This window comes from Eptesicus fuscus, chromosome 13, assembly GCF_027574615.1.
Source record: "Eptesicus fuscus isolate TK198812 chromosome 13, DD_ASM_mEF_20220401, whole genome shotgun sequence".
Classification (NCBI taxonomy): domain Eukaryota; kingdom Metazoa; phylum Chordata; class Mammalia; order Chiroptera; family Vespertilionidae; genus Eptesicus; species Eptesicus fuscus.
In genome coordinates, this window is record NC_072485.1 from 13,249,093 (window position 1) to 13,270,754 (window position 21,662).

General features: G+C 41.7%; 1 protein-coding gene across 2 annotated transcripts in view; it reads right to left on the reverse strand.

Annotated features, from left to right (window-relative positions):
- Positions 1–12,492: 12,492 nt before the first annotated feature.
- Positions 12,493–21,662, reverse strand: part of EXPH5 (exophilin 5) — a 76,422-nt gene continuing 67,252 nt past the window's right edge. For both annotated transcript variants that reach the window (XM_054724732.1, XM_054724733.1), the window contains one exon: positions 12,493–17,934. In XM_054724732.1, the coding sequence (XP_054580707.1) occupies positions 12,554–17,934 (5,381 nt within the window). In that variant the 3' untranslated portion in view covers positions 12,493–12,553. The remainder of the gene's footprint in view (positions 17,935–21,662) is intronic.

The following is a 21,662-nucleotide window of genomic DNA, read 5'->3' on the forward strand; positions in this document are numbered from 1 at the left end:
AAAGACCCGGCAGCGAAGAATTTTATATAGTAACTTTAGGGAAATGCCCTCAGACAGGGAATTTCACTGGTTGTGTCTGCATGTTTAAAGTTGAAAGCTTCCCTCTGCTCTAGCTAGCACTTAAATATGTGAAACATTTTGTTCACATTCTTCCAAAATCAAACTTTGAAAAATATTTTCCGGAGAAATTATCTGAGGGTTAGCTGGTACTGGATAATAAAATATATGGCCCGATAAATTATGTAACACACGTGGTGACACCCAGTTTTATTAAGAACATGTCAAAGAAGCCATATAATTGTATCTGAACACTCCTTTAGCAATACTGCATCTGCACCAACCTGTTTTCTTTCTTAATCCATATCTTTCAAAGCGCATCTCTTCACATCAACCGATGTCTCGGCCAGATTCTTTATCATAAATCAAATTGAATTTGCTCAACAAGCATTAATTCAATGTCGACTATGTTTTAGACATTATACTTTGACTTCAAAGCTCCTGTGGTTTAGTGGACAAGAAAAAGAGAGGCGGTGTAAACAGTGTAATGGGTGCTAAAATATGGGTGTCAGGAATTGCGTGGGGACTGGGATTTTAGCCTACCTGCAAGCTTATTGTTTCGTGGATACTGTCAGAAGACACAGACTCCGGGGTCAGAGGCAGAGAACTCCATTAGTCACTGCAGAGCAGCAGGCAGAGCTTCACGGTGGTTTGTGCTGGGTCCCCGTGACCCCTGTTATGGGCTGAACTGTACAGGGCGAGGGAGTCCCGCCGCTGGACGCTACCTGGTGGAATTATGGGCTGAACTGTATTCCTCCAAAATTCGTGTGTTGAAGCACTAACTCCCGAGCCTCAGAATTTAACTGTATTTGAAGTCAGGGCCTTCAAAGAGACGATTAATTTAAAACAGGCATTGGGGCAGGCCCTAATCTCATCTAATGGTGTCCTTATAAGAAGAGGAAATTTGGGCACACAGACCTCAGGAGAGTTTGGGCATAGACGAAAGACCATGTGAGGATGCAGTGAGAAGGCAGCCATCTGCAACCCAAGGAGAGAGGCCTCAGAAGAAACCAAACCTGTAGACGACTTGATCTTGGATTTCAGCCTCCAGAACTGTGAGAAAATAAATTCTGTCGTTTAAGCCACCCAGTCTGTAGTCTATGGTATTTTGTTATGGCAGCTCTAGAAAACTTATATACCGCACCCCCCCCCCCCCAACCCACCAGATCCAGTGGGGACAATGCAAAAGGCCTATCAAGGATGCCTGCATTGCAAGAGAAGCACATGGAATTTAGGGGATTACTGCTTTTAGAGTAAGGTGAATTAAGCCTGCTCTGTGTAGGTAAGGAGATGTTATCCTCCTTCAAGGTGGCTTGCTGCAAACACATGACAAATGGCAGGGGTAAAGAGTGGTCAAGGACATTCTTTTTAAAAATATATATATTTTTATTGATTTCAGAGAGGAAGGGAGAGAGAGAAACATCAATGATGAGAGAGAATCATTGATCGGCTGTCTCCTGCACACCCTACACTGGGGATCAAGCTTGCAACCCATGTATGTGCCCTGACCAGGAATCGAACCGTGACCTTCTGGTTCATAGGTTGACGCTCAACCACTGAGCCACGCTGGCTGGGCAGGACTTTCATTCTTGGCATACCCATCAAAAACATTCAGAGATGTTCAGGGCCCCTGGCAAATGGCCTCTCCCAATATTGGTGCATCATATGAAGGGCAGTTAACCTAATCTTGGTGGAATTCAGAGAGGCTTTCTGAAAGAGATCACGCCCAGGCTTAAACATGAAAATCATGTTGTGGGAAGAGGGGGAGAAGGTCTTTCCTGGCAATAGAAAAGTCATGCTCTACCCAGTTTTGCTCCAGTGGTTAGAGCATTGGGACTGAAAGGTCTTGGGTTCGATACCAGTCAAAGGCATGTACCTCAGTTGCAGGCTCCATCCGCAGCCCCTAGTGGGCAGAAGGCAACCAATCAATGTGTTTTTCTCAAATCAATGTTTCTCTCTCTCTCTCCTCCTCCCTTCCACTCTTTCTAAAAATCAATGGGGGAAAAATAATCTTGAAGTAAATTATACACTTCAAGAAGTTTCTACTCCCTTTGACATTCATCTCTATATTGAGCTCCAATCTCAGACACATAGAATTATGGTCTGTATTGCACTGGTGCCTGGAATCATCACATTAAAGCTATGTAAACTTCACAGCTTTTGATTGTCCACACACATCATAGCATTTCTACCCCTTTCTAGTAACTGCTTCTCTCTCTGTCTCTTTCTTTTTACCCACAATCCACAGTTAACAATGAGGCTTTATAAAACATCACCTTAACCCATGGATGGCCACAGTTGATTGGCCCATAGTTTGGAACCTGCCTCATGCTGGACTAATCAGAAGCTTTTCTTTGGGAGTTTAAAAATCAGAGTTAAGGGATTTCAATTTGTAATTGACATCTCTTAAATAGAGGCAATGTAAACGTTACCATTTTTTGGCCTTGTAGATGAAATGGAGGGGAAAACTTGGCGAGTTTTCTATATAGTGCACCATACAGGCTTGGTACAGTTCATAAGCGGCATCTCCACCCTTGGTTTTAGGGATAGCTCTGTTTCTCATGATAAATTCCTCTTTTGACATTCGAGAACTGTCTCATTTTCAATATCATTAATTAATAATAATAAAAAAACTTACATGGGCTTAGGCAAGCTTAGATCCCACAAAATGCATAAATATTTAATGACTTCAATAATATTTATTCAGCACGTAATTTGTCATGTATTTTGTAAGATACTGGGGATATAAACCTCTATTTATTACAGTTCCTAGAGTGAATTTTAATTGCTAGACAATTGGTTTAAATATTGCATTCAGAATCTCATAGTATAGGTGTAATTCCTCTTAAAACACAATTGCTGGAAGAACCAAGATGGTGGCATAAAACGCCTGTACTCACTGCCTCCCACAACCACATCAAAATTACAACTAAAATATGGAACAACCATCATCCAGAAGCACGGAAAGCTGGCTGAATGGAAGTCCTACACCTAGAGAAGTACTAAAGAAGAAAGCACACTGACACTGGTAGGAGGGACAGATGTGCGGAACAGGCTGGACTGGCACCCTTGTGTGCTGCTTTTTTAATTGGGAGGAAGATCATCTCTGTGGAGGCCACCCAGAGGAGCAAAGGGTCCCAGCTCCACACCAGACCCCCAGCCCAGGCTCCCAGAGCTGGGAAAAGAAGTCCCCATAACTACAGGCTGTTAAAACCAGTGCAGCCGAAACCGGTTTGGCTCGGTGGATAGAGCGTCAGCCTGCGGACTGAAAGGTCCCAGGTTCAATTCTGGTCAAAGGCACGTACCTTGGTTGTGGGCACATCCCCAATGGGAGGTGTGCAGGAGGCAGTTGATTGATGTTTCTCTCTCATCGATGTTTCTAACTCTCTATCCCTCTACCTTCCTCTCTGTAAAAAATCAATAAAATATTAAAAAAACAAACACACACACACACACAAAACCAGTGCAGATGGGAGCTCAGTGACACAGGGGTTGCTGGAGACCCAGAGGTTCCTCTTAAAGAGCCGGCACATGAACTGAACTTACAAGGTTCTGCTTCCTCTGAGCGCCAGTGCCAAAGTGATGCTCTGGGGGACACAGACACATACAGGGAGGAATTGGATTATCTGGCATTGGGGCAGGAACTTGAGAGTGGCTTTCTCCCAGATGAAGGTACTCACAGGGATCATTGTTCCTATGTTGGGACCTCCCTGGTCGCAGGGCTGACTGACAGTCATTTCTGTTTGCTTCACCCTGGTGATTCCCTGAGACCCTTCCCATCCAATTTACAACTCCACCCAACCTGTGTTCAGTGGCTTTTGCATATGAATGGCTTGTCCTTGCTCAGGCTTCAGACTTTGCTAAAATCTCTCAAACAAGCTGCAACTGGGTCAGGGAGTCCCAAACCTATCAATAAAAGGTCAAGGCCTGTCACCAGCACCAGCACCAGCCTGCCTTGCTTCACAGCTGGGTCTTCCTGGGCACTTCCAAACCCGATACAAATAAGAGGAATTTGCAAATCTCTGTAACTCCTGCTGGGTGGCCTCAGGCAGTGGCTGACTTTGTACCTCCCTGGAGACTCAAGAGCCACTGTACCCAGTGGTCAGTGTCAGACCATATCAGATTACAACTCTACACACCCATAAGCGACACACTCAAGGGGCAAACTCAGTGAGCACCAAAGCCCCACTGAAGCAAGTCCTGCTCCATAGGGGTGTCTTCTGCACAGGGGTGCTCCTAGAGCTCCCAGCTCAGGTAACTGGGGAGGCTAAACCACTGGGCCCTACAGGACATCTACTACACAAAGCCACTCTAGCAACTCAAGGAGATGTAGTAACTCTACCCAATACATAGAAACAAACACAGGGAAACAGCCAAAATGGGGAGACAAAGATACATGTCACAAATGGAAGAAATGGAAGAAAACAAACTATTGGATATAGAGTTCAAAACCACAGTTATAAGGTTACTCAAGAATTTTCTAGAAACCTCCAAGGGACTTAGTAAGACTTTCAAGGATCTTAATGAGAATGCCAGAAAAAAAATGGAAAAGGACCAGTTAAAATTAAGCATACACTAACTGAAATAAAGAATAATTTATAGGGATTCAACAGTAGAATGGTGGCTTCCAAGAATCAAATCAACTATTTGAAATGTGAGGAAGAAAACACAACAAAAAACAAAAAATAAAAAACAAAAAAACAAAAACAAAACAAAAAAAAAAACACCAACCAGAAGAGCAAAAAGAAAAAGGAATCCAAAAAGATGAAGATAGTGTAAGGAGACTCTGGGACAACTTCAAGCGTACCAACATCTGAATTATGAGGGTGCCAGAAGAAGAGCGAGAGCAAGATTTTGAAAACCTATTTAAAGAAATAATGACAGAAAACTTCCCCTACCTGGTTAAAGAAATAGACTTATTTAAAATAAAAAAAAAAGAAAGAAAAGAAATAGACTTATAAGTCCAAGAAGACAGAGAGTCCCAAACAAGAGGAACCCAAAGAGGACCACACCAAGACACATCATAATTAAAATGCCAAGGGCTAAAGATGAAGAGAGAATCTTAAAAGCAGCAAGAGGAAAGCAGTTAGTTACCTACAAGGGAGCACCCATATGACTGTCACCTGATTTCTCAACAGAAACTATGCAGGCCAGAAGGGAGTGGCAAGAAATATCCAAAGTGATGAATAGCAAGGACCTACAACCAAGATTACTCTACCCAGCAAAGCTATCATTTAGAATTGAAGGTCAGATAAAGAGCTTCACAGACAAGAAAAAGTTAAAGGAGTTCATCACCATCAAACCAGTATTATATGAAATTTTGAAGAATATTCTTTAAGAGTAAGAAGAAGAAAAGGAAGATAAGAACTATGAGTTACAAAATGGCAACAAATACATATCTATCAATAATTGAATCTAAATATCAAAATAAATGAATAAAAACTCTAATGATCAGAGTAAACTGGTGAATAAAATAGAATCAGAGGCATGGAAATGGAACAGACTGACTATTCTCAGAGGGAAGGGGGTGAGGGGGCAGGAAGAGATTAAACAAAGGTCTTATATGCATATATGCATTACCTATGGACACAGACAATAGGCCGGCAAAGGCCTGGGGCAGGGCAGGAACTGGGTAGAGGGGTGTAATTGGGGGGGGGGGGGGGGGAAGAGGGATATCTGTAATACTCTCAACAATAAAGATAAAAACAAACAAACAAAAACTTCCGAAAAACCCCACAACTGCTCATTGGTCCAGCCTGAGTCAGGCACTCATTCCTGAATCCACCAACTGTGCTCAGACTCTTAGGTTCATGTACAAACATTGATTATGTGGTGTTGGGGCTGTCAGTCAGAAAATGGAGTTCCCAGAGAAAAGAAAAAAGCATCTCCTGGATAGACAATTATATCAGTATCCACTATATACCTCCAAAACATCTTTAGACGTGCTTCTGAGTTAACTCTAGACTACAATGACAGCATAATCTGGAAAGGATGTTTGGGGAAGAAAGCTTAGAGGGAAAATTAATACTAGCATTTATTATTTTATTTTATTACTAGAGGCCCGATGCACGAAATTCCTGAAAGGGGCTCGGCCCTCACAGCCTTGGCAGCTTGCCTCGGCCCTCGCAGCCTTGGTGGCTTGCCTTGGCCCTTGCAGCCCAGGGTATGTCCAGAAGGACATCGGAAGGTTGTTCGGCTGTCCGGTCTAATTAGCATATTATGCTTTTATTATTATAGATTATTTTTTGTTAATCCTCACTTGAGGATATTTTTCTGTTGATTTTTTTTTTTTTTTTTTTAGAGAGAATGAAAGGGAGGAAGAGAGACACAGAGAGAGAAACATGGATGTGAGAGAGACACATGGATTGGTTGCCTCCCACATGCACCCTGACTGTGGCCGGGGATCAAGCCTGCAACCAAGGTACATGCCTTTGACAGAAATTGAACCTGGGACACTTTAGTCCATGGGCTGATACTCTATCCATTGAGCCAAACTGGCTAGGGCTATTTCATTTTTTTAAAATAGTTTATTGATTTTTAGAGCAAAAGAAAGGGAAAGGTAGAAAGAGAGAGAGAGAGGGAGAGATAGAGAGAGGGAGAGAGGGAGAGAGAAACATCAATGCAAGAGCACATCAATAGGCTGCCTCCTGCATGCCCTCTCCAGGGATTGGGCCCGCAACCCCAGCATGTACCCTTGACCTGGAATCGAACCAGCAACCTCTTGGTGCACAGGATGATATCCAACCAATTGAGCCATACCGGCCAGGGCAGCATTTATTTTATTAACACATTTCCTAAAAGTTTTCATCACAAGAGGGAAACCATTTTTTTTTTTTTTGTATCTGTATGAGATAATGGATGTTAACTAAATTTATTGCAATATATGTAAGTCATGTTATTATGTTGTATACTTTAAACTTATATCAGTGATGGGCAACCTTTTGAGCTTGGTGTGTCAAACTTTGCCAAAAAACTGAGCATAACTTGGGTAGTGTGTCACTTTGAGGAAAAAGCATTATTTCACAAAAGTTTCATCCTCGGCATGTGGCCGCCTCAGCGGCCGCATGTCATCAGAAATGGCTACGCGTGTCAGTGCTGACATGCATGTCATAGGTTCACCATCACTGACTTATATAGTGTTATATATCAATTATCCTATCTAATAAAGAGGGAATATGCTAATTGACCCTCATGCCATCGCAAAGATGGCGGCGCCCACAGCCAATAAGGAGGGCATGTGCTAATTGACTGACCTGCCCTCAAAGATGGCGGCACCCACAGCCAATAAGGAGGGAATATGCTAATTGACTGCTCCGCCCTCAGGGCCAGCCAAGGCTTGCGCTGCCAGCAGTGGCAGCAGCAGAGGTGTGATGGGGCATCGCCTTCCCTTGATTGCCAGGTCCCTCCTGCCCCTGAGGGCTCCCGGACTGTGAGAGGGGGCAGGCAGGGTTTTTTTTTTCCAAAAAAATAACATTCAATATTTTCCTGGATAGTAAACCTTTTAAAAAAATAATATTTAATTTTTTTATCTGTATACCCACTGAAATGTTAAAATTGGTGGTACAAGGGCTGGCAAAATAGCCATCTCAGACAGTGAGTAAAGAAAAATTGAATTTATTTAAGGAAAAGAGAATGGGAGGTGTGGATATTAAAAGGGAAGGGCTATACAGAGAAAAGGGGGCCTTGGGGACAGGTTCAGGAGGTTAGCCCAGATCAGCTGCTACTGCTCATTGCTGCCCCGGTTGCAAGTCTCATAGGGTCCCTTAGAGGTTGGGGGAAACGTGCCTGGGGGGGAATAGCATGGGTGTGCTCCTTGGAGGGAGAGTGTACACTGGGTCCTCTGTCCTGAGCACATTTATCTCTTTCTTTCAGGTGGAAATCCTAGGGGAGGTCTTAGGGGAGGCCCTTAATGGACTATTCATCAGCTTTCCAGGTGTGCTCTTTCAGGGTCGTGGTCTCCATTGATTGGTCAGTGCCAGGGCAGGGAGTCATTAGGCAATGCAGCTGGTCCTAAGGCAGCCAGGGTGTCACTTGCCTGGTTTTGCTGCTTTTCTGGACCTGGAGCTGAAATACAACTGAGGCCTAGATGTTATCTTTAGGGAGGAAAAGGTCAGGGGTCTAAATCACATGACCAGTGATATGCTAGGGGAGGACAGCTTACCCTGGGGGTGAGGTTCTTGTTTTCCTAGTTTTGCCCTCACTAGGCTTTCAGAGCATTCTTCCCTGGTGAGTTTCCATACCTGGCCCATTGTCCTTGCTCTGCTCATGTGTAACACCCACTGATATATTTGAAGTGCATAATATAATTATATACATATATTTCTTTTTAAAATCTTCATTGTTGAAAGTATTACATATGTCCCCCATTGACCTCTCCCATCTGCCACCACCCCCCATCCCAGGCTTTCACCCTCCCTATTATCTGTATATATATATATTTTGTGTATTTACATTTTTTGGGGGGTCTTGCTACCCTCCCTCTTTTTCCTGATGTTCTTGAACATACCTTCCAACAGCCCCCCACCTCCCACCTCTACCTACCCCGACTCCCTGCCACAAAGCAGCCTTGTATGTATCCCTCTGTATGTACACATGCATATGCAGGGGTGTTGTTAATAATTACAAAAATGAGATTTTGCTTTTCTCACTCAACAGTACTCATGCAAACTCTTCCAAGTCAACGTATTTCCAGTTTTTGCTATAATCGAACATTGTAGCAATAAACATTCTTCTGTGTAAGTCTATACATACTATTGCTTTTATTCCTATTGCTTTCTGCGGAAAATGAATATGTTGATTCAGTGTGCTGGCTCACTCAACTTCCTGATTCTGCATCTTCCGGGTCATAACAGAGACAAGAGCTCCATAGTAACTCAATTCTGTGGCATGGTTTTAGCTTAGTGTCTATTTCCTCAGCCCTGCCAATGTTGAGCAGGAATTAACATTGCATGTCTTATATTCCCATTGCAAAGACCTATTTATTTTTCATCATTGCTACTGGGCAGGAAGTCCCAGCTCCATGCAGCTCCCTCTTCCTCTGTAAATGTGGGAGCTCTCAGAGAAATGCCAGACTTTATTCCCTCCTCTTCTATTAGGCAACCAGGTACAATGATCTCATTTGTTGGGTGTCTGTTTGGGGGTACAAATAGAAGGAGAGGCCGCTGTTTCTTAAAACCACTCATATGGCTGATATTCAATAATCACCAAAAAGATGTGTTTGAATACTTTTGTACTGTGCCTCTTCCCTTTGTAGTTTTCCTGAAACTTTCACATTTAAAAAATCATCATTTGAGGATGGGAATAGAAACGAAGTCAAGCAGTGCATTTATTGAAATCATTTATTTCAACACAGGTATTGTTTTAAAGGTGCGCTTTGTCTCATTTCACATCTGGAGAACAGGTTTGAGAACAAGTATATAAAAGGATTATTTGACAACATTTTAACAAAAGTGCTTAAGGCTTATTTGTTTCAGGACACAGGAGTTCCCATTACAAAGAGCCCCTAAGTGGTAATACATCACAAACTTGCTTTGAGAATAAAATATTTACACATTTACACTGTACATCTAACTGGGGTATTCTGGAGCAGTACTACTATCATTAACAATAAACTCTTACCAATAAGGTCTCTTTAACCCGCTGGCATCCTTTTACGGATTTTCCAATTTGATTTCCATCTTCACCATCACCTAAATGGACTTTCTTTCATCACCTCCAATACAGGCACAAAGTTACCTCCCACAGTCACTTTTATTAGCTTATTATCAGTCAAAACCTTGTTAGGAGCAGTTGGAGTTTTATTAACATCAATGTATTTACAATGTAAGGGAATAAATTCTTTAGTGAAAAGTCTCTAAAAATTAAAATAACCTCATTAGGCCCTATTTTAAATGGACTTTACATTTAAAAATGTATGGTTTTAGAAGTCCATTATCTAAACAAGTTAATAATTTACCAGATACTTATTAGTATTGATTCCCTCCTGGATTATTCCATTTATAAGTATAAAAATTACTATTATAAATTACTACAGCTATACCAAAAATGAATATGAAAAAGCAGTAGTTTTGCCCTGACTGGTTTGGCTCAGTGGATAGAGCATCGGCCTGTGGACTGAAGGGTCCCAGGTTCGATTCCAGTCAAGGGCATGTACTTTGGTTGCGGGCACATCCCCAGTGGGGGGTGTGCAGGAGGCAGCTGATCAATGTTTCTCTCACATTGTTTCTAACTCTCTATCCCTCTCCCTTCCTCTCTGTAAAAAATCAATAAAATATATATTTTTTTTAAAAAAGAAGAAAAAGCAGTAGTTTTTATGTTAAAATACATAGAAATTTGCTGTACTTCTTTAACGAAGTGTTTTATAAAAGTATAAAACTATAGAAGGTGCTATTTTAATAAAATTTTCTGTGTTCTTGATTCTTAAGCCAAATCAACAGCAAACATTACAAATCGTGCAAGTGAGCGCTGACCATCAGTTACCCTTGAAACCAGATATAGTAGATTCCAGTGCAAAGAATGAGGGCCCCAAAGCAGGGCCCCAAGGTGTTTATCCTCACCTTAACTACCTATGTTAACAATGTTAAGTTTCAATGTTAATATAGCCTAAACTCAGTGAAAAATAAGCTTACTTCATCTCATCTTTTGTAGCATACATGTAGACTCAGGTATTTACTGAAATAGAACTCAAAAGCTGATCATTAAAAAAGGTAAAAAAATCAATATTAAAATATTAATTGAATATCTTTAAATTACATAGAAAATATAGGTCATGGTTTATGAAAACTTTACTTAAATAATCAGATAAATAGAAAAAGGGAAAGGTAGAATTTACAAACATTCATAACACAAAATATTAAATGTTATTTCTTACCATACAAGTTCAAATTAAAAAATATAGAATAGTTGATTTTAAATTCTATTATCAGTCTCTTTAAGATCAAGATTGGTCCGAGCCTGAAGTTTAAAACAATTTATAGATTTAAGGATTAGCTTTCATGTCAGTTACCACATCTTCATGAGTTTTGAGTTGCATGGGAACAACGTAAACTTGCCCTAGCATTTTGCTTCTAAGCCAGGCAATGATTAAGAAGATAATGATAATATAGCACTGTCTTGAATTTTATCAGTTCCAGATCTCCATACAGGTCACCGACACCTATCATTATCCTTAATTTATATGGATAAAACAGACTAGTGAGGAAGTAAGTATAAACCAAACAAGATGAAACCCACTCATGTTGACCTTCACAGTACTAAGATCAAGGGTGGCATGCTTTCTGTAGTTTTAGCAAATTATCTTTATTCTGATTAGGAGGAGAGAAATCCCCCCGAAGTTCTGCATGGCAACTAAAGAGTTAAGAAAGTCAGGTATTCAGAGCGTATGGGAAGTTATGTAGTCAGATAAATTACTGAAAGGATCGTAGTGACAAGCCCTTAGAAGCTCTGCCTTGGAATTTCCTAAGGGTTTGGTAAATGATCCCACAGGTCAGGGACTTGGCCAAGGCCACCACTGGAAAGTTATGACTAAAATGCCCCACATGGAAAGAAGTATTCTACCCTGCAATGAAGACATGGAAAAATATAGTCTGGAAATGGGAAAAACCAGTTGCTTAGAGAGCTGCAATGGGGATTTCTAAAGAAGGGTCACCACTTCTCTCCACCACTCAGTTATGTTTCTTTCCTAAGCAGAAATTCTGTGGCCAAGCCTTCTGCCCCCTCAGGTCCTTGACTTGATTAAAATTTAGCTCTTAAGCATTCAGCCAATTCTAACAAACAATTTCAAAGGAATTCTTACAAGTGTTGTTTGGCTTCCTAGGAATTCAGCTCCTCCTTATCTATCATCTCCACAAGCACTCAAGACATGTGCCTCCCTGGCTCCACTGTGGCTAGAATAGGACGGCCTTATAAAAATTCACTTTTTCTTTGTCAAAGAAAATAAACCCTAAGCCCTAAACCTCCTAAATGTTGATGAGCTAAACAGGATGATACTATTTACACCATTGTCGTCAACCCTACATTTTATTTAATGCCATGATGTGGGGTGTGGGCCAGAGGAGGGCAATAGAGAGTTTTGCAGTTGTACTAAGTAACTAGTAAGTCTTGTATGTGTTTGGGATATTGGCGTTTGCAAATCACAATGAAAGGTATTAAAAAAAAAATACGTCAGGGGGATAGTAGAGCAGAAAGCCAAAATTGAACAGTGAACTAGAGACTAAATTGGGTGTGGGGGAGGAAGGCTAAGGATATATATAGAGGAAGAAAATAGCAGAGAAACCCTCAAAATGAGAATTCATTGCTGTGGAATTCAGGAAGTAGAGGGGAAAAAAGAAAAAGAATTTGGGTTGCTTCAGAGCAGGTACTATCCAAATAGAATATATATATATATATATACATATTTGTATATATATATATATTCTTCCCATAGACACACACAATTATACTTTATTTCCACTATAAACTTTTGGAGAAAAGGTTATGCATTTTATTGGAAAAAGCCTCACAGTTCTGATTCTTTGTCATTTTCATCCAGGTAGTACTCATCATCTGTGGTTGTGTCAGTGTCACAGTCTGAGTCCACTGGATCCTCTTCATAGATATTAAGTGGTACATCTGGAGATAGGCCACCTTCTGGCATCACACTGCTAGGAGAATCTGAGCTCGATGACTCCATTGGGTTGGGAGGGTGAACTATATCATCTTTCAGGAAGCCAGGGTTCTTCAGAAAACTTGGTTTCCAGAGCCTTCCTTGTGTGAGTGACCTCTTTACATTCTCCAAGAAAGCCAACTGCTGTTCTTTCCCAAATATCCCGTAGTCAATAGGTCTGGATATAGAGGTTGCTGACTTGGGACCTGTTTCTGTCCTGCCACTCTGCAAAGCCCAGCTTCCATTTTCATCACGGGAGGAAAGTTCAGAAAAAGATTTGAATCTTCGACTGCACTCACTGTTGTTAGGGAATTCATTCCCAAGGGTCAGGCGGCTCAGGGCATTGTCAATCGACGTGCTTTCGGAAAAATGGCGCTCCCTGGCTTTCGGAGGATGACTTTTGCGTAGCAGATTGCCGTGCACATGGATATTTTTTAAACTCTTTGAACGATAGGGGTGTGGCTCAGGTTCCCACTCCTGAGATGCAGTGCTCCTTTGTTGTTGCTGACAAATGGCCAGAGGGATGCTTACTGTAGATTTCTCCGCAGGCTCCAATGGTAGATGAGGGGTCAGCTTCCTCGGATGGCTGGAGAAATCGGCTTCTCTGAGGCTGGTGAAGGTGGGTTGGGCCAGGGCTCCTGACTCTCTTTCCAAACTCTGAACTACTGTTACATCTTTAGAAGTCTCATTCTTTGGTGGTGATTCTGAGATATTTCTAAGCTCATTCTCACGTGGTTGTGAAATGCTGTTAGACTTCTGATTGCTTAAGGGTGTAGGAGCTTCTCTGTTGGATATTATAGTAATCTGGAAAGGGTCCTCAGAGTTCTTCACATCCATCCCATCATTATTCAACTTGTTTTCATCTCTAGAGTCTGTGGACTTTGGAGTAGGCTCAGGGGACAGTGGGTTGCAGTCTGGGGGGCCAAGAGACAAACCACCGAAGCCAGAGCAGGTCTCACTTTGGGGGAAGACAGTAGCTATATGTCTTCTGGGGCTTACATCTTTAGCTGGAAATTTTCTGCTTGCTTTGGACATGGTTGCCAATCTGTGTTTAACTGAAGATCTGCTTTTCCCTTTTTCTGGGTCATCCAAACTGGTTTTGTTTTTATTGCTTCCTGCAGGAAGTGAGAGTTGATCCCAGGCCAACCCCTGCGTTTCATCTTTAGCCTTCCCCTTCTTTGTCAGAGTTACCTCCTGACTTCTTTGAGGTAGTTCTCTGGGTTCCAACTGCAAACTGTCTAAATCTCGCTCACTTGAACAAGTCTCCTCATCAAGATGTAGTTTATGCAAAGCTGGGGTAAGAGCAAAGACTTGGCCTTCTGAGTCAGAAAGTGCTTTATCAGTCTCTTTTTGGAAATCTGCTCCTCTGGCTCTCCTAGGCTGCAATCCATCGGAGCGGTCATCTTTAGGGATGCCTGTGATGGCTTTCTGAAGACACTTTGCGCTTCCAGTAGATGGGATGGCTATACCACCACCTGCACACTCCCCAGAACTTCTGGTTTTCAGATTTTCGATGTTCCCTTCTGAATGGGCTGGAGGATTAGAAGGACCACTGTTAGCAGATTTAATGGAGTGCTGACAATTTTCAGATTTCTCTTCTGTACCTTTTTCCTCCTGAAGCATTGATGAAGTATGCAGGGTTTCACTTTGCAACTTTCCCCCCCTCTTTTTCTTGCTTTGTGAATCACGTAGAGGTGTTTTAGCTAAGTTATCTGGGGAAATCTCTTTAGTTTTAGATTCTCCTTTATGAAGAGAAACATCTGCCTCAATAGAAGCCATTTCCTGTAGTGTAGGTTCTGAGGGCCCAATAATTGGTAATTGTAAAACAGTCTCATTCTCAGTGTTGTGAGAAAGGCAATTGCTGTTTTCCTGAATAGAGCTGAACAGTGACGTTAGGTCTTCAGATGAAGTTGTTCCTGACTGCTCTTGTGTAGAATAATTTAGTTTCTCTTTTTCTAAAGTATTAGGGAATGTTTCAGATCCCACTTTAGTTGATTCTGTAAGTGAGTCAATATTTTCAGTATACTTTTGGAGGAGGCTACAGAACTTTTTGCTGTGTTTCCTTGGTAGAGTGTAATATATTGAAACTATCTCAAGACACTTGACATTCTCTTCATCACCAGAAAGAGAAAACATACTCGTAGTCTTAACTTTATGTAATGTTTCCCCACTTTTGCCCCCTGACATATCCGAAGAAAAAGGTAAAGGGTCTTCATTTGAAAGGGAAAATGTACTTGTCTTGGAGGCAGCAATTTTACCATCCTTTTCAATGCATTCATGACAGTGTTCCTTTTGGTGGTGTCTTTTGGTTAAAGAACAATCCCTAACAGATGAGTCACTTTCCAGAGGGTCAATGGTTTTCTCCCAGGGTCTTAGTGTGATAGCAGAAGCATCCATGTCTGTGACCAAGCATTTTTCTCTTTCATCTTTTCCAAGTGAGGCATGTGGTACCCCTAAAGGACATGACGCAGCCCTCTTGATGAGGAATGGAAAGGGTCCTTTTCTAATGCAAGCAGGTCCAGTGTTTGTCATCCCCTCTGTGGCTTCAGGCCCAGCTGAGGCCGAGTCTGAAACTACTTTGGAACGTCTGCTTTCTGACTCAGAAGAACTGGGGCTGAATTTGTTGGATGTGTCTCTTCCTATTGGACCGTCTACATTCGTTTCAGATTGGTGTGGAAGTGGCTTATTCCTAAAGGAAGGCACCATTATCTTACTTTCTGACTTCCTGCTACTAACGAGGGAACTGGCTGCCGTTCTTGGTAAGCTACAATAAGTTGTATGAAGCTCAGGAGCCTTGGAATCACTTGAATTCACCTTAGCGAGGCTACTGCTGCCACTTGTGGGTGCTGATTTACTTTCTGTTTTGCTCAACTGTTCAATATAGGATATACGCCGTCTTACTTTTCCTTTCCCCTTCCCAGCCCTGAAAGGAGGATGTGAATGGCGTTTGACACCAACCTCTTCATTGTGTATAGGCACAAAACCAGCATCACTGCATTCCTTTTCTGAAGGGCTCAAGGTAAACTGATTATTTGGATGCTTGCTATTATTGTCTTCATTTTCTTTATCTCCCAGAGACACATCTTTGCCTGAAAGACTTTTCCCAGAGAACACTGTAGTAGAAGGAACTATCAGAGCACCAAGGAAAAAATTATTTGATGGTGAAGAATCTGGCGCTGTACCTGACGGCAGACCTAAAGAATCACATGGGATATTGTGGCCAGCAATTGACCTGCTACCATTGGTAGAATGAGTTTTGGTACATTGTTCTTCCTTGGTATCTAAAACAGCAGACATTTCTGGTGACGGTGTATTTTGATCACCAGCAGATTCAGGGCTCCACTGGCTACTTTCAATAGAACTTGAAATATCTTCATTACTTCCTGTTAGCTCCTGGTGGCCACCTTCACTTGGGCTGGGAATCAATGATGGTATTCTGCTCTCCTGAATCAAAGGAAAGGAAGTTGCTGGGCCAAGTTTTCTGTTTTCGGTGTAACTCTTACCTTTCTTTGTTTCGTTGGCCTTACCGCTCTGTGATATATGAATTTCGGAGACATCTCTCCCAGAAATGACTTGGGGTGAGTTTTTTGAACTTTTTGTGGTAGATGCATTAAGAACAAATCCATTGGTTTTGGCTGAGACCTGGGAGAGGGGACTTTGAAAATCAGCTACAGGATTAGAGATTACTGTCTCTGAAACAGGTTGGGACATTTCACTGGTTGTGTTTGTCTGGTCCATCTTGTTCAGTTGTTTGTCTTTTTCCAAAATAGGTCCATTCAAATCTTGCTCATCATTCACTTCTGTGGCCAAGATATTGGGTTGGCTTTGAGTAAGAGGTGGAGAATCAACTGAATCGCTGTTGGTCACAGTGACTTCTGTGTAGCTTCTTATTAGAAGAGAGGCAGGCTTAATTTTCCGCCAAGTGACTGTGGGATTCTGAAAGTTGGGACCCTGACGATTCCCTTTGTCATCAGGAATTTTGGGGAAGGAACTTCTGAATGAGGATGCCAGAGTCGAAGCAGTTCCAAATGAGTAAGGTTCTTTGTTTTCATGTACTTCTACAGGAGAACTGTCCTGTTGACATTCTAACCCCCTAGATTTGATGTGATAGTTTGAACCAACCATGGAGCAAATATTTGGTGTGCCAAAATGAGCCCTCTGGTTTCCATTACCTTGTGACACCTCCATGCTCTCCAGTGTAGATGTATGAGGATCAAACTGCCAGGGATATGGCTCTTCTTGGTCTCTGGAAATACTTGTTCTGTAGCTAGGTGAAAATGATGCCCAGTGTTGGGAAGAAACATTATGGCCATGACCAGCTGAGGCACAATTTGCCTCAGGGGAAGTCATTTCAAAGTCTCTGTCAGAAGTGAAAGGTTTCCTACTTTGATGAAAGCCAGACCAGGGAGAATGTTCTTCCTGTTGGCCCCCGAAAGGACTTTGTCTAAATCTCTGATGCCTGCTTCGTCCAAAGGTATTGCTAAAAAAAGACCTCGCAAATGGGTTGTCTTGATGGTAGAATGGCATGTTCTCTGAGTTCTCAAATGGGTCAGGACTCACTGTGCTATCCATGGGGGAATTTAAACTTACATTTTGGTAAATATTCTGTGAACGATAAAATTCATATCTCCTATTCTCCTGAAAACACCTGGGATACATATACTGGTCAGCAGGGTCAATTTCCATTGGTGATGGTGCCCTCGGGAACTCTTCCTGGTTCGGCCTCTCTCTAGAAGAATCTGATCTATTCCATATGATGGATGATAAAGGAGTTCTCTTTGGGCTCTGCTGGTGGCTTGGTGGTATAAATCCACTCTTGTTCTGAGTAGTGGCTGGAAAATGTATGCTTCTTGTTGTGAAACACCCTGAAGCTGGGGAGGCTAATCGTTGCCTGCTGTCAAAACACAGAGAAGTGCTGCCAAAAGCATTCTTTTGCGCATAATCTTTTAAAACTCTGGGCTCCCTTGTTCTGTACATATCATAAATTGACCTTGTTCTAGGAGAAAAGGTTCTAAAACCTTCTCTAGGGGCTCCTGGTCTTAGGATGTCATAGATAGACATATTAGAAGTTTCATTAGAGCGGTTTTTGTGCCTTCCTGTGGTATTACCATGTCGGTTCCCACTGGAGTAAAAATGACTGAACTGTGTTCTTGACCCATAGTCGAGAGGCGTTCTTGTATTCACTGAGCTTGAAGACTGCTCCTGAGCCAGAGTGCTATCCAAGTCATCTAAAACTGAAAGGAGAATATGAGTGATATTTTGATATAACATTTTAGCCTAGTAATTTGAGTTGTTGGAGAAACATAATAATTTTATATTTATCATATTATCACAGATGTGATGACATTAGTTTTGATTATAATTTTACAATAGTCTGACTTTTACAAAGCTGTAATGAAAGTTTCTTTTTTCATACTTTTTCAAAGTTAATCTTCCATAATGCCTTAATGGACATTAAGCTACATTTTTTTAAGTGACAGGTTTTAATCGTGGCTTCTTTTAGTACTTCTTTTGTGTCACTAAGTAGCTAACGTATTACAGCTATGTTTACCTCAGAGGATTGTAATAGAAATGAGAATCTGTAAACAACATGTGATTTCTCAGTTCTATCATTAAGGAAACAGTATTACCACCAAAAGTTTAACGCCTAATTTATAAACATACTTACTTGGATGGATTTGAGCAACACATAAAATTTAAAAGTTCTATACAATATTGTTAAATGATTTGTTAATGGTAGATAGTTTTTCCTGGGAAAATTAAGACCTATTAGTACTCAATTACTGAAAAAATTTATTGATTTTAGAGAGAGAGGAAGGGAGAGAAAGAGAGAGAGACATCGATTTTTGTAGTTCCACTTATATATAAAGCCCATTAGCACTCCTTTAGGATAGCACTTTCTATGTGTCATGCACAATTCTAAGCACTTAATTTATTAACTCATTAAATCCACACCTAACCTTATAAGATTTGGTATTATTACTAGTATCATTTTAAAAATGAGGAAATGAGGCACAAAGAGATGAGGTAAGTTGCTAAGGTCACACAGCTAGTAAGTACATGGATACAGGCAATCTGTCTCCTGAGGCCATGCATGCAACCGCTGTGCAATGCTACCTCTGTGCCGTAAAAGTTCACTTTTCACTATTTCTTTTAATGAATTATAAAGATGATTTCACTATGAGCTCATAAAGTTACACGGTTGTGAATGGCCATTGTTGAACAATGTTTACCTTTCTCTCAGTAGCAAGGTGAGAGAATGGTGTCCAAATTAGGACCCGTGACCTCCTTCTCATGCCAAGGCCCTAGACCAACCCTAGACCAGTGCTCAGGCTTCCAAGGAACACATCTGTGCTCAGACCAGTCACAGGATATTTTCAGATGGTATCTCATTGAATTGTGTTTATTTAATCATATTTGACATCTTTTTCTCAATAAAAACCTGTTAGAATTTATTTATTTTTTTTTTAAATATATTTTATTGATTTTTACAGAGAGGAAGGGAGAGGGATAGAGAGTTAGAAACACCCATGAGAGAGAAACATCCATCGTTCAGCTGCCTCTTGCACACCCCCCCACTGGGGATGTGCCCGCAACCAAGGTACATGCCCTTGACTGGAATCGAACCTGGGACCCTTCAGCCCGCAGGCCGACGCTCTGACCACTGAGCCAAACCGGTTAGGGCTAAAAACCTGTTAGAATTTAAATAGGATCATAATCTACTAAAGTTTTAAGATTCCCTAAAGCCCACATTGTAGTAGATATACACTGAGTGGCCAGATTATTATGATCTCTGAATGCATAATAATCTGGCCACTCAGTATATATATCCTATATAATAAAGAGGTGATATGCAAATTGACCATCACTCCAACACACAAGATGGCCATGACCATGTGGTCAAAGATGGCCACCCCCATGTGGACACAAGATGGCCACCACAAGATGGCCTACAGGGGAGGGCAGTTGGGGGTGACCCAGGCCTGCAGGGGAGGACAGTTGCGGGGGACCCAGGCCTGCAGGGGAGGGCAGTTGGGGGGGACCAGGCCTGCAGGGGAGGGCAGTTGCGGGGACACCAGGTTGGCAGGGGAGGGCTGTTAGGGGCAACCAGGCCTGCAGGGGAGGGCAGTTGGGAGGGACCAGATCTGCAGGGGAGGGCAGTTGGGGGCAATCAGGCTGGCAAGGGAGGGAAGTTAGGGGCAATCGGGCTGGCAGGGGAGCAGTTAGGCGTCGATCAGGCTGGCAGGGGAGTGGTTAGGGGGTGATCAGGCTAGCAGGCAGAAGTGGTTAGGGGCAATCAGGCAGGCAGGCAGGCGAGCGGTTGGGAGCTAGCAGTCCTGGATTGTGAGAGGGGTCCCAGATTGGAGAGGGTGCAGGCTGGGCTGAGGGACCCCCCCCCATGCACGAATTTTGTGCATCAGCTCTAGTATATATATATATATATTAGAGGCCCAGTGAATGAATTCATGCATGGGTGGGGTCCAGCCAGCCTGGCCAGGAGGAGGGGACATGGGCGGTTGGCCGGCCTGCCTGCTGGTCGAACTCCTGGTAGAGGGGACAATTTGCATATTAGCCTTTTATTATATAGGATATACACTGAATGGCCAGATTATTCTGTGTTCAGAGATCATAATAATCTGGCCACTCAGTGTAATTTTACCATATCCATGTTACAATGACTATAAGTAGATGACACATTTATTGAAGAAATGTTCATTAAAGAAAATAAAATCTTTATGAGAAACAAGTTAGGGGATTATTTAAATTGCTAAGGCGTTTCTGGTTTACAGAAATCTTTCATTCTGAGTTACATAAAATGGTGCACTCTCCTTGATATTTAAAATTATTTGTTATCAACATATTTGATTTTAACTCTTCAATGATAGGGAAAGTGAGGCATATCAGTATCTGAGTGAATGTAAGTGGGTTGTACTTGTGACATGTCAATTAGGGCAGGTGCTGAAGGGGTTTTGGCCTCTGTTTTGGATTACCCTTTCCCTATATTATTTGTAAATTAGTGCTATTAAGTTTGCACAGCCAGTAGAAGAACTGATCTATAACTAAGGAATTAATGATCTATAACTAAGGAATTCCTCAGGGAATCATCTTGTCAATGTTTTAATGAAAAAAAAAATCTCATCTCTGAAATCATTTATCCCACATATCCACAAATAAAATAATCAAGCAATGCCAAACTATAAGGTGGGGCAAAAAAGGAAATACCCTGAAAACAACAACAACAAAAACCAAAACCAAAAACTATGTAATGAGTAACAATAATCTGCCTTTAAAATAATTATAATAAAATCTCCTTGATTGCTGTTCTCCCTTTCAAGCTGTTCATAGTTTTTCTTTCCTGAAATAAAGTCTTTTGCTGACTATAAAAGCAATATGTGGTTATAACAGAACATACAGGAAAGAATAACAAAAGAGGTAAAATCACCTGGAATCCTCCTCAGAGGTAACCACTCCTTATATGCCCATAGAATCCCAAATTAACAATGCTGTTTTACTAACTACTCTTGAGGTTAAAAAAAAATAAAAAATAAGTCCTGTTCTGCTTCTCCTCTTTATTTCCAGAGAGGCCAAGTCATTTTTCCATTTCATATACGGTAGCTCTCCTCTACCAGCAAAACCCTTTTCTGAAACAGAGATTTCCCTCTGGGTCTCTTTCCTCGGAAGCAAGTTCTCTGCCAGGAACCATGTTACTAAAAGGGGTCCCAAGGTTGCCAGTCAGCTGGGTGCCTCTCACCGACCACCTCACCTGTCCCAACTACAGGGCCAAGGTGATGTCACTGCCTGTGCAGATTGAATTTAGTTCTGCTGGGGGATGACTTCAGAGCTACTATTCCAATGGCCAGGCTTCTTTTGGTACTGAATGACCTATGTAAAGGGGAGCTATATTTATATAATAATAACATCCATGCGTGTGTTGTACTTTTGGAATCTGTTTCTTTATTGC